The 14,677-nt window shown below is 45.2% G+C and overlaps 1 protein-coding gene across 2 annotated transcripts in view; it reads left to right on the top strand.

Annotated features, from left to right (window-relative positions):
• Nucleotides 1–14,677, top strand: part of LAMA1 (laminin subunit alpha 1) — a 306,682-nt gene that overhangs the window by 94,076 nt on the left and 197,929 nt on the right. For both annotated transcript variants that reach the window (XM_075314522.1, XM_075314523.1), the window contains exon 3: nt 13,946–14,058. In XM_075314522.1, the coding sequence (XP_075170637.1) occupies nt 13,946–14,058 (113 nt within the window). The remainder of the gene's footprint in view (nt 1–13,945; nt 14,059–14,677) is intronic.

The following is a 14,677-nucleotide window of genomic DNA, read 5'->3' as shown; positions in this document are numbered from 1 at the left end:
CCGGGAAGATCTCATGGCAGTGGGGACATTGGTTTCAGTCAATACCATAAGTAACGTACTCCACCGCAATGGTCTCCATTCCAGACGAGCCCGAAAGGTACCTTTACTTTCAAAGCGTCATGTCAAGGCTCGTCTACAGTTTGCTCATGGTCACTTGGAGGACTCTGAGACAGACTGGTTCAAGGTTCTCTGGTCTGATGAGACCAATATCGAGATCTTTGGTGCCAAACACACACGTGACGTTTGGAGACTGGATGGCACTGCATACGACCCCAAGAATACCATCCCTACAGTCAAGCATGGTGGTGGCAGCATCATGCTGTGGGGCTGTTTCTCAGCCAAGGGGACTGGCCATCTGGTCCGCATCCATGGGAAGATGGATAGCACGGCCTACCTGGAGATTTTGGCCAAGAACCTCCGCTCCTCCATCAAGGATCTTAAGATGGGTCGTCATTTCATCTTCCAACAAGACAACGACCCAAAGCACACAGCCAAGAAAACCAAGGCCTGGTTCAAGAGGGAAAAAATCAAGGTGTTGCAGTGGCCTAGTCAGTCTCCTGACCTTAACCCAATTGAAAACTTGTGGAAGGAGCTCAAGATTAAAGTCCACATGAGACACCCAAAGAACCTAGATAACTTGGAGAAGATCTGCATGGAGGAGTGGGCTAAGATAACTCCAGAGACCTGTGCCGGCCTGATCAGGTCTTATAAAAGACGATTATTAGCTGTAATTGCAAACAAGGGTTATTCCACAAAATATTAAACCTAGGGGTTGAATAATAATTGACCCACACTTTTATGTTGAAAATTTATTAAAATTTAACTGAGCAACATAACTTGTTGGTTTGTAAGATTTATGCATCTGTTAATAAATCCTGTTCTTGTTTGAAGTTTGCAGGCTCTAACTTATTTTTTGCATCTTATCAAACCTGCTAAATCTGCAGGGGGTTGAATACTACTTGTAGGCACTGAATATATATATATATATATATATATATATATATATATATATACAGTCATATGAAAAAGTTTGGGCACCCCTATTAATGTTAACCTTTTTTCTTTATAACATTATAACAATTTCGGTTTTTGCAACAGCTATTTCAGTTTCATATATCTAATAACTGATGGACTGAGTAATATTTCTGGATTGAAATGAGGTTTATTGTACTAACAGAAAAAGTGCAATCCGCATTTAAACAAAATTTGACGGGTGCAAAAGTATGGGCACCTCAACATAAAAGTGACCTTAATATTTTGTAGATCCTCCTTTTGCAAAAATAACAGCCTCTAGTCGCTTCCTGTAGCTATTAATGAGTTCCTGGATCCTGGATGAAGGTATATTTGACCATTCCTGTTTATAAAACAATTCCAATTCAGTTAAGTTTGATTGTCGCCGAGCATGGACAGCCCGCTTCAAATCATCCCACAGATTTTCAATGATATTCAGGTTTGGGGACTGGTATGGCCATTCCAGAACATTGTAATTGTTCCTCTGCATGAATGCCTGAGTAGATTTGGAACGTTTTTTTGGATCATTGTCTTGCTGAAATATCCATCCCCTGCGTAACTTCAACTTCGTCACTGATTCTTGAACATTATTGTCAAGAATCTGCTGATACTGGGCGGCACAGTGGCTCAGTGGTTAGCACTGCAGCCTTGCAGCGCTGGGGTCCTAGGTTCAAATCCCACCAAGGACACTATCTGCAAGGAGTTTGTATGTTCTCCCCATGTTTGCGTGGGTTTCCTCCAGGTTCTCTGGTTTCCTCCCACACTCCAAAGACATACAGATTGTGAGCCCCAATGGGGACAGTGTTGCCAATGTATGTAAAGCGCTGTGGAATTAATAGCGCTATATAAATGAATAAAATTATTATTATTATTATTATACTGAGTTGAATCGATGTGACCCTCAACTTTAACAAGATTCCCAGTGCCGACATTGGCCACACAGCCCTAATGCATGCTGGAACCTCCACCAAATTTTACTGTGGGTAGCAACTGCTTTTCTTAGAATGCAGTGATTTTTTTGCCTCCATGCATAACGCCTTTTTGTATGACCAAACAACTCAATCTTTGTTTCATCAGTCCACAGGACCTTCTTCCAAAATGTAACTGGCTTGTCCAAATGTGCTTTTGCATACCTCAGGCGACTCTGTTTGTAGCGTGCTTGCACAAATGGCTTCTTTTGCATCACTCTCCCATACAGCTTCTCCTTGTGCAACGTGTACTGTATTGTTGACCGATGCACATTGACACCATCTGCAGCAAGATGATGCTGCAGGTCTTTGGAGGTGGTCTGTGGATTGTCCTTGACTGTTCTCACCATTCTTCTTCTCTGCCTTTCTGATATTTTTCTTGGCCTGCCACTTCTGGGCTTAACAAGAACTGTACCTGTGTTCTTCCATTTCCTTACTATGTTCCTCACAGTGGAAATTGACAGTTTAAATCTCCGAGACAACGTTTTGTATCCTTCCCCTGAACAACTATGTTTAATATTCTTTGTTTTCAGATCATTTGAGAATTGTTTTGAGGAGCCCATGATGCCACTCTTCATAGGAGATTTAAATAGGAGAACAACTTGCAAGTGGCCACCTTAAATACCTTTTCTCATGATTGGATACACCTGCCAGAAACCTTCAACCAATCACTAGGGGGGTCTTAGAACCAAATTACCTCACAGAAAAAAACCCCACCATAAAATTCAATACTTTATTTCATAGATCAACAAGTACAAACTTAAAAACAGAGTTAGTTTGATACACTAAGTCACTATTATAGGGGGCATTCCGGGCCAATTCCCTATTGTGACCCTTCCTATCAGCAGGGGTCGGCACCCTACATATATGACCGTTGTGGCGCCCCTGCTCCAACGTGGACTGACCCTTCTTGCCCTATACTGACACTATTATTCGTGCTGCTGATCTCAATGAGAGCTTCTGTATAGTGTTTCGTGAAGTTCTCATGCATCCACCCAGGCATTCAATAGTGGTATTTTCAATATAATGTCTATAATTTCCCTGATATTTTAAATAGACATCTCAGCATTACACGTGATCAGTTAGTCTAATAGAAGGTGCTGTCCATATTGTATCAAACTTTGCATATCACCAGTAAATAGTGTAGCCCAATCGCCACTGCTTCGCCAATTGGCATAGCTCACTGCCCATTAGAAATTTATTGTAGCCAAATCGCCTACTGCTTCGCCATAAGGCATAGCTCATTGCCCGACGCGTTTCTCCTCCTGAATCAACAATCGAGCGGAGGTTCATCAGGGGCTATTCAGGGCTCAGTTGCATAGATGTCAGACTGAAATTATCAATATATCTGTATTAGATGATTGATCACCACATTAGGAGTCCACACAAAGCAATTCTATATGGGGCCATTACTCACATTGCAATAGTACCAAAAAATAGTAATTCAGTCCTTCAATAAGGCAATGTCGTTCCCACTGAAAATATATACATATACATGTAAGTCCAACACATTCTCATTAATTTACAGAGATCAGCAGACTATTTTATAAAGCCCAGTACTCACTCACAATCAGATATTGTCTGGGACTGCATGTTCCTATTTATGCCATAGATGCCCATTTCCTCAATGAGGTATCAGCTGTGAAACAACATAAAAATCCACTCAGCACCTCCTCAGCTCCTTCATATTCTCCAGGTCAAATCAATAATCTATATCGTCAAAGGGTACTTACTCAGGTATCTCATTGTATGGGATTATAACAAGGATGTGTTAAAGGTTCCGGTATGGCGCCTGGGTATAAGTTATTATGGAGCACATAATCAGAAGGATACATAAAAATATAGTGGTCAATAAGGACGCTAGAAAGTAATGGAGCCCTTATAGACTCTAAACGCATAAGATATGCAGTACCCCCCGTAATGGGAACAGGGGTTTCTGATGTTATGCATATTGTTAAAACCGGAAGTAGGGCATCCTGACGCCGGCCTGCAAAAGATGCATGAACTTTTGCCAGTACAGGAAGTGAGGTGACCGGATGACTTCCCACATAAGGATAGTGTGGGGAGTGGAGGCCGGAGGTGACGCCGCCCCCCAACATGACGATAAGCATCATATGCATGGTAACGCCGTGATTGCTAATCATGTGACGGCCGGGAGGTGTGTCATCGTGCGTCACGCTGTGGGCGGTATTGACGGACGTCAGACCGCACAAACCACGCCCCTCCTTCTCTTCCCTCCCCCCTAGATGACCGGCAATGAATGACGATCATATGCATGGTAACGCCATGACTGCCAATCATGTGACGGCCGGGAGGTGTGTTATCGTGCGTCACGTTGTGGGCGGTATTGACGGACGTCAGACCGCACAAACCACGCCCCTCCTTCTCTTCCCTCCCCCCTAGATGACCGGCAATGAATGACGATCCGGAAATGAGGCAATATGACGCTGACAAGGAGGGGGATTTAAACTTGTCAGCGTTCAGCATTAAGCTAGGCGCCATTATCCATCCACCATTGAAGTGCGGCCAGCCTCAAAACCCATACAATGAGATACCTGAGTAAGTACCCTTTGACAATATAGATTATTGATTTGACCTGGAGAATATGAAGGAGCTGAGGAGGTGCTGAGTGGATTTTTATGTTGTTTCACAGCTGATACCTCACTGAGGAAATGGGCATCTATGGCATAAATAGGAACATGCAGTCCCAGACAATATCTGATTGTGAGTGAGTACTGGGCTTTATAAAATAGTCTGCTGATCTCTGTAAATTAATGAGAATGTGTTGGACTTACATGTATATGTATATATTTTCAGTGGGAACGACATTGCCTTATTGAAGGACTGAATTACTATTTTTTGGTACTATTGCAATGTGAGTAATGGCCCCATATAGAATTGCTTTGTGTGGACTCCTAATGTGGTGATCAATCATCTAATACAGATATATTGATAATTTCAGTCTGACATCTATGCAACTGAGCCCTGAATAGCCCCTGATGAACCTCCGCTCGATTGTTGATTCAGGAGGAGAAACGCGTCGGGCAATGAGCTATGCCTTATGGCGAAGCAGTAGGCGATTTGGCTACAATAAATTTCTAATGGGCAGTGAGCTATGCCAATTGGCGAAGCAGTGGCGATTGGGCTACACTATTTACTGGTGATATGCAAAGTTTGATACAATATGGACAGCACCTTCTATTAGACTAACTGATCACGTGTAATGCTGAGCTGTCTATTTAAAATATCAGGGAAATTATAGACATTATATTGAAAATACCACTATTGAATGCCTGGGTGGATGCATGAGAACTTCACGAAACACTATACAGAAGCTCTCATTGAGATCAGCAGCACGAATAATAGTGTCAGTATAGGGCAAGAAGGGTCAGTCCACGTTGGAGCAGGGGCGCCACAACGGTCATATATGTAGGGTGCCGACCCCTGCTGATAGGAGGGGTCACAATAGGGAATTGGCCCGGAATGCCCCCTATAATAGTGACTTAGTGTATCAAACTAACTCTGTTTTTAAGTTTGTACTTGTTGATCTATGAAATAAAGTATTGAATTTTATGGTGGGGTTTTTTTCTGTGAGGTAATTGGATACACCTGCCTATGAAGGTCAAAGCTCAATGAGTTTACAAAACCAATTTAGTGGTTTAGTAAGTCAGTAAAAAGTAGTTAGGAGTGTTCAAATCAAGAAACTGATAAGGGTAAGGGTGCCCATACTTGTGCACCGGTCAAATTTTGTTTAAATGCGGATTGCACACTTTCTGTTAGTACAATAAACCTCATTTCAATCCAGAAATATTACTCAGTCCATCAGTTATTAGATATATGAAACTGAAATAGCTGTTGCAAAAACCCAAATTGTTATAAAGAAAAAAGGTTAATATTAATAGGGGTGCCCAAACTTTTTCATATGACTGTATATATCTAATACATAAAGCTCAGTGTATGTATGAATGTGTGTATGTATGTATGTCCGCTAAAGGAATTTGCACCGTCATATTTACAATCACGAAATTTTGCACAGATGCCCCATGTGACTCAGGGAACGTCATAGACTATGTTTGGGCGGGAAAATTTAACCCTGTGCTTTCCAGTTACTCTACAAAAATCCTGCAGCCATTAAACTAAATAGAGCTGGGAGCTGCAGGCTATAAATAGCAACTGTCAGTGGTTGCTATAGGAACAAAATAATCTGTTAGTATAACAAGCTTATGTGTGAGGTAAAAAGATGTCGGTGGTGAGACGGATAAAGAGAGACAGAGACACAGACAGAGACAGCCGGGAAAAGAGACAGACAGGCAAAGAGACAGACCTGGAAAGAGACAGCCCTGGAAACAGACAGACTGGCAAAGAGACAGACCTGGAAAGAGGCAGACCTAGAAAGAGACAGACCGGGAAAGAGACAGACCGGGAAAGAGACAGACCGGGAAAGAGACAGCCCTGGAAAGAGACAGACTGGCAAAGAGACAGACCTAGAAAGAGACAGACCGGGAAAGAGACAGACTGGGAAAGAGACAGACTGGGCAAAGAGATAGACCAGGCAAAGAGACAGCTGGGCAAAGAGACAGACGGGCAAAGAGACAGATGGGCAAAAAGACAGCCCTGGAAAGAGACAGCCAGGCAAAGAGACACCCGGGCAAAAGAGACAGTCGGGCAAAGACACAAATGCCCAAAGAGACAAATGCCCAAAAAGACAGACCTGGAAAGAGACAGACCTGGAAAGAGACAGACTGGGAAAGAGACAGACCGGGCAAAGAGACATACGGGCAAAGAGACAGACGGGCAAAAAGACAGATGGGCAAAGAGACAGCTCTGAAAAGAGACAGCTCTGAAAAGAGACACACTGGCAAAGAGACAGACTGGCAAAGAGACAGACGGGGAAAGAGACAGACGGGGAAAGAGACAGATGGGGAAAGAGACAGACCGGACAAAGAGACAGATCCGGTGTGAGGAAGTAGGGATATATTCTGATCTATTAAGCCATATTCCTATAGCTGCCATCTTGTCAATGTACAACCATATCTCATTGTGTGTGACTGGGCCTTAAGGCCTAAGGAGGCTTCAATCAGTATGCTAATTAACTTGAGGAAATTGTCTGTTAGCCAGTGGTTGTGACACAAGGCAAACTCCTATGAAATCGAAATTAGATGAGCTGGTTAGGCCTGAGAACAGTAAGGGAAAGGAAGACCTAGCAAATGTAAAACTCAAGGTGTCAAAATCCAATTAGGATAGCTCTAGAACCAGCACACCTCCTGTGGAGTGAATTGCCCTGCGCAGGAGGTGGGAGGGGAGCTCCAGGTTTATAACCTAACTTCAAACGTCTCCTCCAGACGATTCGGGACTGTCAGAAGAGTTTCAATATTGGGGGGTACATCGCCCCCACAAACAAGACAGGCATATTTTCATATTCCTGAGGGCCAGACGCACGTAACATATTTTGGCAAAACTGTATGATGTGCGTAGCCCTCCATAATTAATAACTGGCCACAGGAAGTCCGAAGGACTCTCAGTTTTCCTATCAAAATGGAGATCAATTCACAACGACAAAAAGGAAGGTCATATTGTCCGTGTGAGTAGCTCGGGGGCCGTGTTATGCTGGGAAATATCATGTTAGATTATTCTCAGCCAGCAGCAAGGGGAGGGAATTCACAGCCAGGATGATGTCACATGGGGGGGTGCCATATGAGCCCGAGATAGAACAGATAAAAGTAGGTGCAGGGATCTGCGCATTGTCTTTACTCGGGGGTCATGCGTACTATACACATGTGAGAAACGCCATGGAACCCTGGTCGAACAGCGCTCCCCTGTGGCCAGACGCATAAGGTAACTGCTTGATCTGACTCTGTTTGTAACCCCGTCTTATCTGTAAATGTACTCTGACATATATATATATATATATATTCTGTAAATTTCATATTGTATATATTGTAGTATCTAGTATGCCCTTACGGCGATTAAAAATATATAATTTAATCTTGGGCTGTTCTGTTATCTCGATCCTGAATCCCACGTCTGTGGGCTTGGCATAATAGTTATTGTAATCGATTGGTGGCAGCGAGTTTATGCCAAGGATCATTGTGGGGCAACCAGTGAGATCTCGGCATAGTAGAATAGCAGCCTCCTGGCTTATTGTCGGGCAATTCCATAATTGGCCTGACTATAAGAGGGGCGCTAGAGAGCGAGTCACGTGCTTGCTGTGTCGGGTGGTGGAAAGGGGGGCTGTAACTTCCTCTTCCTCACCCCTTTTCGTGACACCGGGCAAAGAGACAGACGGGCAAAGAGACAGCCATGAAAAGAGGCAGCCGGGCAAAGAGACAGACGGGCAAAGAGACAGACCTGGAAAGACACAGACCTGGAAAGGGACAGATGGGCAAAGAAACAGCCCTGGAAAAAGACAGCCCTGGAAAGAGACAGCCCTGCAAAGAGACAGCCCGTCAAAGAGACAGCCCGGCAAAGAGACAGCCCAGGAAAGAGACAGCCCTGAAAAGAGACAGCCCTGGATAGAGAAAGACCTGGAAAGAGACAGACCTGTAAAGAGACAGACCAGGAAAGAGACAGACCAGGAAAGAGACAGACCTAGCAACAGACAGTTGGGCAAAGAGACAGCCAGGCAAAGAGACAGCCGGGCAAAGAGACAGCTGGGCAAAAAGACAGCCGGGCAAAAAGAGAGAGAGAGACAGACAGATACAGAGATTGAGACAGATAGACTGATGCAAATACAGACAGAGAGATAGAAACAGACAGACAAGGAAAGAGACAGACAGCGAGACAGACAGACAGCGCGACACACAGACAGAGACTGGGAGAGAAACAGAGAGACAGTTACTATCCTGGTCAACGCCTGGGTACTACAGCTAGTATATATATATATATATATATATATATATATATAATTGCCTTATTCTGTCTGTCTGTCTGTCTGTTTTGCTCCAAAATTCTGTCGTTACCGTGACAAGCGTCTCATTGGCCGCACGCCTCGGCTCTGTCCCCCCGCACAGATTGGCCGCTCGCCCAGGCTCCGCCCCCCACATGGATTGGCCTCTCGCCCCGGCACCCTGCACGCATTGGCAACTCGGCCACGCCCCGCCCCCCTCATGCATTGCACGCTCACTCTGGCCCCGCCCCCCGCACGCTTTCCCCAAACCGACACGGAGCCCCGACTCCCAGGTGAGTGCTGTACCCCCGGGAGCCCACACCAGCGTACGTCGGCAACCCAGCCGACACATACCCTCGCATTGCTGGGGTTGCCGGTGTACGCTGGTGTGGGCTCCCGTGCATGCGGGGGGCGGGGTACGCTGGTAACTATGGTACACATCGGCTAATATTGTGTAGCATGGTTACCAGCGTATGCCGGCTCCCTGCCCATTCAGATCGTTAGTCTCCCGCTGTCACACGCTGATGCGTGCTGCACAGCAGGAGACCAACAAGTGACCCAGCACTGTCTCTTTGAATACTTATCTGATGTGTACCATGCTTACTAGCATACCCCGACTCCCGGCACACGTACGCTGATAACAATGATACACATCAGGTAACTATGGAAACCGCTTTGCATAGTTGCCCCGCTCGGCCACGCCCCCCACACTCTGCCCCCTTGGCCACGCCCCCCACACTCTGCCCCCTCGGCCACGCCCCCCCACTCTGCCCCCCTCGGCCACGCCCCCCACTCTGCCCCACTTGGCCATGCCCCCCCACACTCTGCCCCGCTCGGCCATGCCCCCACGCTTGGCCTCGTCCCCCACACTCTGCCTCCCCTTGGCCATGCCCCCCACACTCTGCCCCCCTCGGCTACGCCCCCCACACTTTGCCCCTCGGCCACGCCCCCACACTCTGCTCCTCAGTCACGCCCCCCACGCTCGGCCACGCCTCCCCGCTCGGCCACGTCTGCCCCGCTCGGCCACGCCCCCCACACACATTGGGCACCTATACACCTCCCCCCAGGACTACTCCACCTATCAGACACCTCTCCTCCAGGACTACTCCTCCTATTATACTCCCCTTCCCCAGGACTACTCCTCCTATTATCCTCCTCTCTCCCCAGGACTACTCCTCCTATTATCCTCCTCTCTCCCCCAGGACTACTTCTATTATACTCCTCTCCCCCCAGGACTACTCCTCCTATTATACTCCTCACCTCCAGGACTACTCCTCCTATAATACTCCTCTCTCCCCAGGACTCCTCCTCTTATTATCCTCCTCTCTCCCCAGGACTACTCCTCCTATTATACTCCTCTCACCCCAGGACTACTCCTCCTATTATACTCCTCACCTCCAGGACTCCTCCTCCTATTATACTACTCATCTCCAAGACTACTCCTCCTATAATACTCCTCTCCCCCCCAGGACTCCTCCTCTTATTATCCTCCTCTTCCCCCAGGAATACTCCTCCTATTAGACTCCTCTCCCCCCAGGACTCCTCCTCCTATTATCCTCCTCTCCCCCCAGGACTACTCCACCTATTATCCTCCTCTCCCCCCAGGACTACTCCTCCTATTATACTTCTCTCCCCCCAGGACTACTCCTCCTATTATACTCCTCTCCCCCTAGGACTCCTCCTCCTATTATCCTCCTTTCTCCCCAGGACTACTCCTCCTATTATCCTCCTCTCCCCCTAGGACTACTCCTCCTATTATTATTCTCTCCCCCCAGGAATACTCCTCGTATTAGACTCCTCTCCCCCCAGGACTACTCCTCCTATTAGACTCCTCACCCCCAGGACTACTCCTCCTATTAGACTCCTCTCCTCCCAGGAATACTCCACCTATTATCCTCCTCTCCCCCCAGGACTCCTCCTCTTATTATCCTCCTCTCCCCCCAGGACTACTCCTCCTCTTATCCTCCTTTCTCCCCAGGACTACTCCTCCTATTATCCTGCTCTCCCCCCAGGACTACTCCTCCTATTATACTCCTCTCCCCCCAGGACTACTTCTATTATACTCCTCTCACCCCAGGACAACTCCTCCTATTATCCTCCTTTCTCCCCAGGACTACTCCTCCTATTATCATCCACTCCCCCAAGGACTACTGCTCCTATTATTCTTCTCCCCCCCATGAATACTCCTCCTATTAGACTCCTCACCCCCAGGACTACGCCTCCTATTATCCTCCTCTCCCCCCAGGAATACCCCTCCTATTAGACTCCTCACCCCCAGGACTACTCCTCCTATTATCCTCCTCTCCCCCCAGGAATACTCCTCCTATTAGACTCCTCTCCCCCCAGGACTACTCCTCCTATTAGACTCCTCACCCCCAGGACTACTCCTCCTATTATCCTCCTCTCCCCCCAGGAATACTCCTCCTATTAGACTCCTCTCCCCCCAGGACTACTCCTCCTATTAGACTCCTCACCCCCAGGAATACTCCTCCTATTAGACTCCTCTCCTCCCAGGACTACTCCACCTATTATCCTCCTCTCCCCAGGACTCCTCCTCTTATTATCCTCCTCTCCCCCCAGGACTACTCCTCCTATTATCCTCCTTTCTCCCCAGGACTACTCCTCCTATTATCCTGCTCTCCCCCCAGGACTACTCCTCCTATTATACTCCTCTCCCCCCAGGACTACTTCTATTATACTCCTCTCACCCCAGGACAACTCCTCCTATTATCCTCCTTTCTCCCCAGGACTACTCCTCCTATTATCCGCCTCTCCCTCTAGGACTACTCCTCCTATTATTCTTCCCCCCCCCCCCAGAAATACTCCTCCTATTAGACTCCTCACCCCCAGGACTACTCCTCCTATTAGACTCCTCACCCCCAGGACTACTCCTCCTATTATCCTCCTCTCCCCCCAGGACTACTCCTCCTATTATACTCCTCACCCCCCAGGACTACTCCTCCTATTATCCTCCTTTCTCCCCAGGACTACTCCTCCTATTATCCTCCTCTCCCCCCAGTACTATTCCTCCTATTTTCTTCCTCTCCCCCCAGGACTACTCCTCCTATTAGACTCCTCACCCCCAGGACTACTCCTTCTATTATCCTCCTCTCCTCCCAGGACTACTCCTCCTATTATCCTCCTCTCCCCCCAGGACTATTCCTCATATTATACTCCTCTCCCTCCAGGACTACTCCTCCAACACACACACACACACTGCACAAAACATACCTCCCCCCAAAACACACACACACCCACACAAACCACGCAACACACAGCACCAAACACACACAACGCTGCAGACACACAGCGCTCAACAAACAACGCAACACACACAACGCAACACACAGCACCACACACACACACACACAACGCTGCAGACACACAGCGCTCTACAAACAATGCAACACACAAACAACACCGCTCTCACACACCCCCACCCAGACAACACCCAGAACATTTACAGCGCACTACACAAATACTTGGCAACTACAGACAACATCTATATATATATATATAACAAAAATCATACAGTAACTACACAATAAATTCTAGAATACCCGACGCGCTAGAATCGGGCCACCTTCTAGTATATATATAAATATGTATATACAGCTCTTGCAAAAATCAAGAGGCCACTGCAAAATTTCCAGTTTTTCTGATTTTTCTCTTTATAGGTATATTTTTAAGTAAAATGAAATTGCTCTTTTATTCTATAAACTACTGACAACATGTCTCCGAATTTCCAAGCGATACGATTTGTATTTATCTTCTGAAAATGAGAAATGGTCAAGATAACAAAAAAATGCATTGCTTTCAGATCTCAAATATTGCAATGAAAACAAGTTCATAATCATTTACAAACAACAATACTAAAGTTTTAACTCAGGAAAAGTTCAGAAGTCAATATTGTGTGGAATAACCATGATTTTTAATCACAGCTTTCATGCGTCTTGGCATGCTTTCTACCAGTCTTTCACACTGCTTTTGGGTGACCTTATGGACTTGAACCCCATAGAAAACCTCTGGAATGTAATCAAGAGGATGATGGATAGTCACAAGCCATCAAAGTAAAACTACTTACATTTTTGCACCAGGAGTGGCATACGGTCACCCAAAAGCAATGTGAAAGACTGGTGGAAAGCATGCCAAAACGCATGAAAGCTGTGCTTAAAAATCATAGTTATTCCACAAAATATTGATTTCTGAACTCTTCCTGAGTTAAAACATTATTAGTATTGTTGTTTCTAAATGATTATGAACTTGTTTTATTTGCATTATTTGAGGTCTGAAAGCAATGCATTTTATTTTTGTTATTTTGACCATCTCTCATTTTCAGGAAATAAGTAAAAACTTTATTGCTTGGAAATTCAGAGACATGTTGTCAGTAGTTTATAGAATAAAAGAACAATTTACATTTTACTGAATAATATACCTATAAAGAGAAAAATCTGAAAAACTGAAAATTTTGCAGTGGTCTCTTAATTTTTGCTAGATCTGTATATGGTCTCTCCACAATCACTCTGATAACCTGAATAAACTTTCTATGTAATTTATACCACAGAAAGAATGCAACACAAAAATCTAAACAGCGCCAGAGTTGCTATTTTTGTTTATTTCACATACCAGAAATGGAATAAACAGTAATGAAATTATCTATTATATCAAATTGTCAATTATATTCACTTTATAATGGTGTCTATAAAGATATAGACAATCCTATAAAAAATAACCTTTGATAAAAATGTATTGATAGAATAGTAAAATAGTTATTCTCAGAAAAGTAACGGATAAACCAACTCCCTTCTCTGTCTGTACATTGGCTGTGACAAATGGTTGGGCTAGCTAATCAGTTTCAATGGGCCATTCAGCCAGCCCCTCTGCACACAGGACGCTATCTGCTAAAAGTGAAGTTGTCCGGACCTAGGACCAACACTGATATCTTAAGTACTGGGCACCTTTATACATATAAGATAAATCTGAAACAGGTCTATAAGGAGTTTGGTACACTAATGTTCAATTTTTTAAAAACATTTTTTGGATCTATTGTTTGTTCAATTATTTTCTTCTTTCTCTGCAGAACGGCATCCAATTACCAATGCGATTGATGGCACAAATGACTGGTGGCAGAGCCCTAGTATTCAAAATGGGAGAGAATATCATTGGATCACCATAACATTGGATTTAAAACAAGTAATAATATCAATTACTTTTACTTTTGTTACTTTCCTCAGCATCAGACACATTTCCAAGCTATGTGAAAGCCTATAACATATGTAAAACTATTTCAGTCTGTTCTAATTCAGGCTAGGTTTTAATATTTTTGGTTTTGAAACAAGACCAAGATTAGTAACACAGACATCCTTGGCTACTGAAACGCTTCCTTGCCAGGATGGGGGTGAATTTCTGTAAGGGTTTCACATCGAGAACGACATTTCATATGTCAGGGTAAATATCTCCTATTAAGAAACAGAACTGGTAATATGAAGTTATCTACTCTATTGAATTGCCCATTTCATCTCTTCTATTTCAGTGCACTCTCCCTCAGTGATAATAGCTAATATCTGGATGTTTTTAAGCCCCTAAATTGAGATAATCATTTTATCTTCACGCTACTTTCAATATAAATATGTGTAACCTTGATGAGACAGCCCTAAAGGCCACGTCTCACTAAGCGACATCGCTACTGAGTCATGGTTTTCATGACGCAACAGCGATCTTGCTAGCGATGTCGCTGTGTGTGACATCCAGCAACGACCTGGCCCCCTGCTGTGAGGTCACCGGTCGTTGCTGAATGTCCTGGTCCATTTTC

Source organism: Anomaloglossus baeobatrachus, chromosome 6, assembly GCF_048569485.1.
Source record: "Anomaloglossus baeobatrachus isolate aAnoBae1 chromosome 6, aAnoBae1.hap1, whole genome shotgun sequence".
Lineage (NCBI taxonomy): Eukaryota > Metazoa > Chordata > Amphibia > Anura > Aromobatidae > Anomaloglossus > Anomaloglossus baeobatrachus.
The sequence above is the reverse complement of the archived record's forward strand: the minus strand, read 5'-3'. Positions and strand labels throughout refer to the sequence as shown.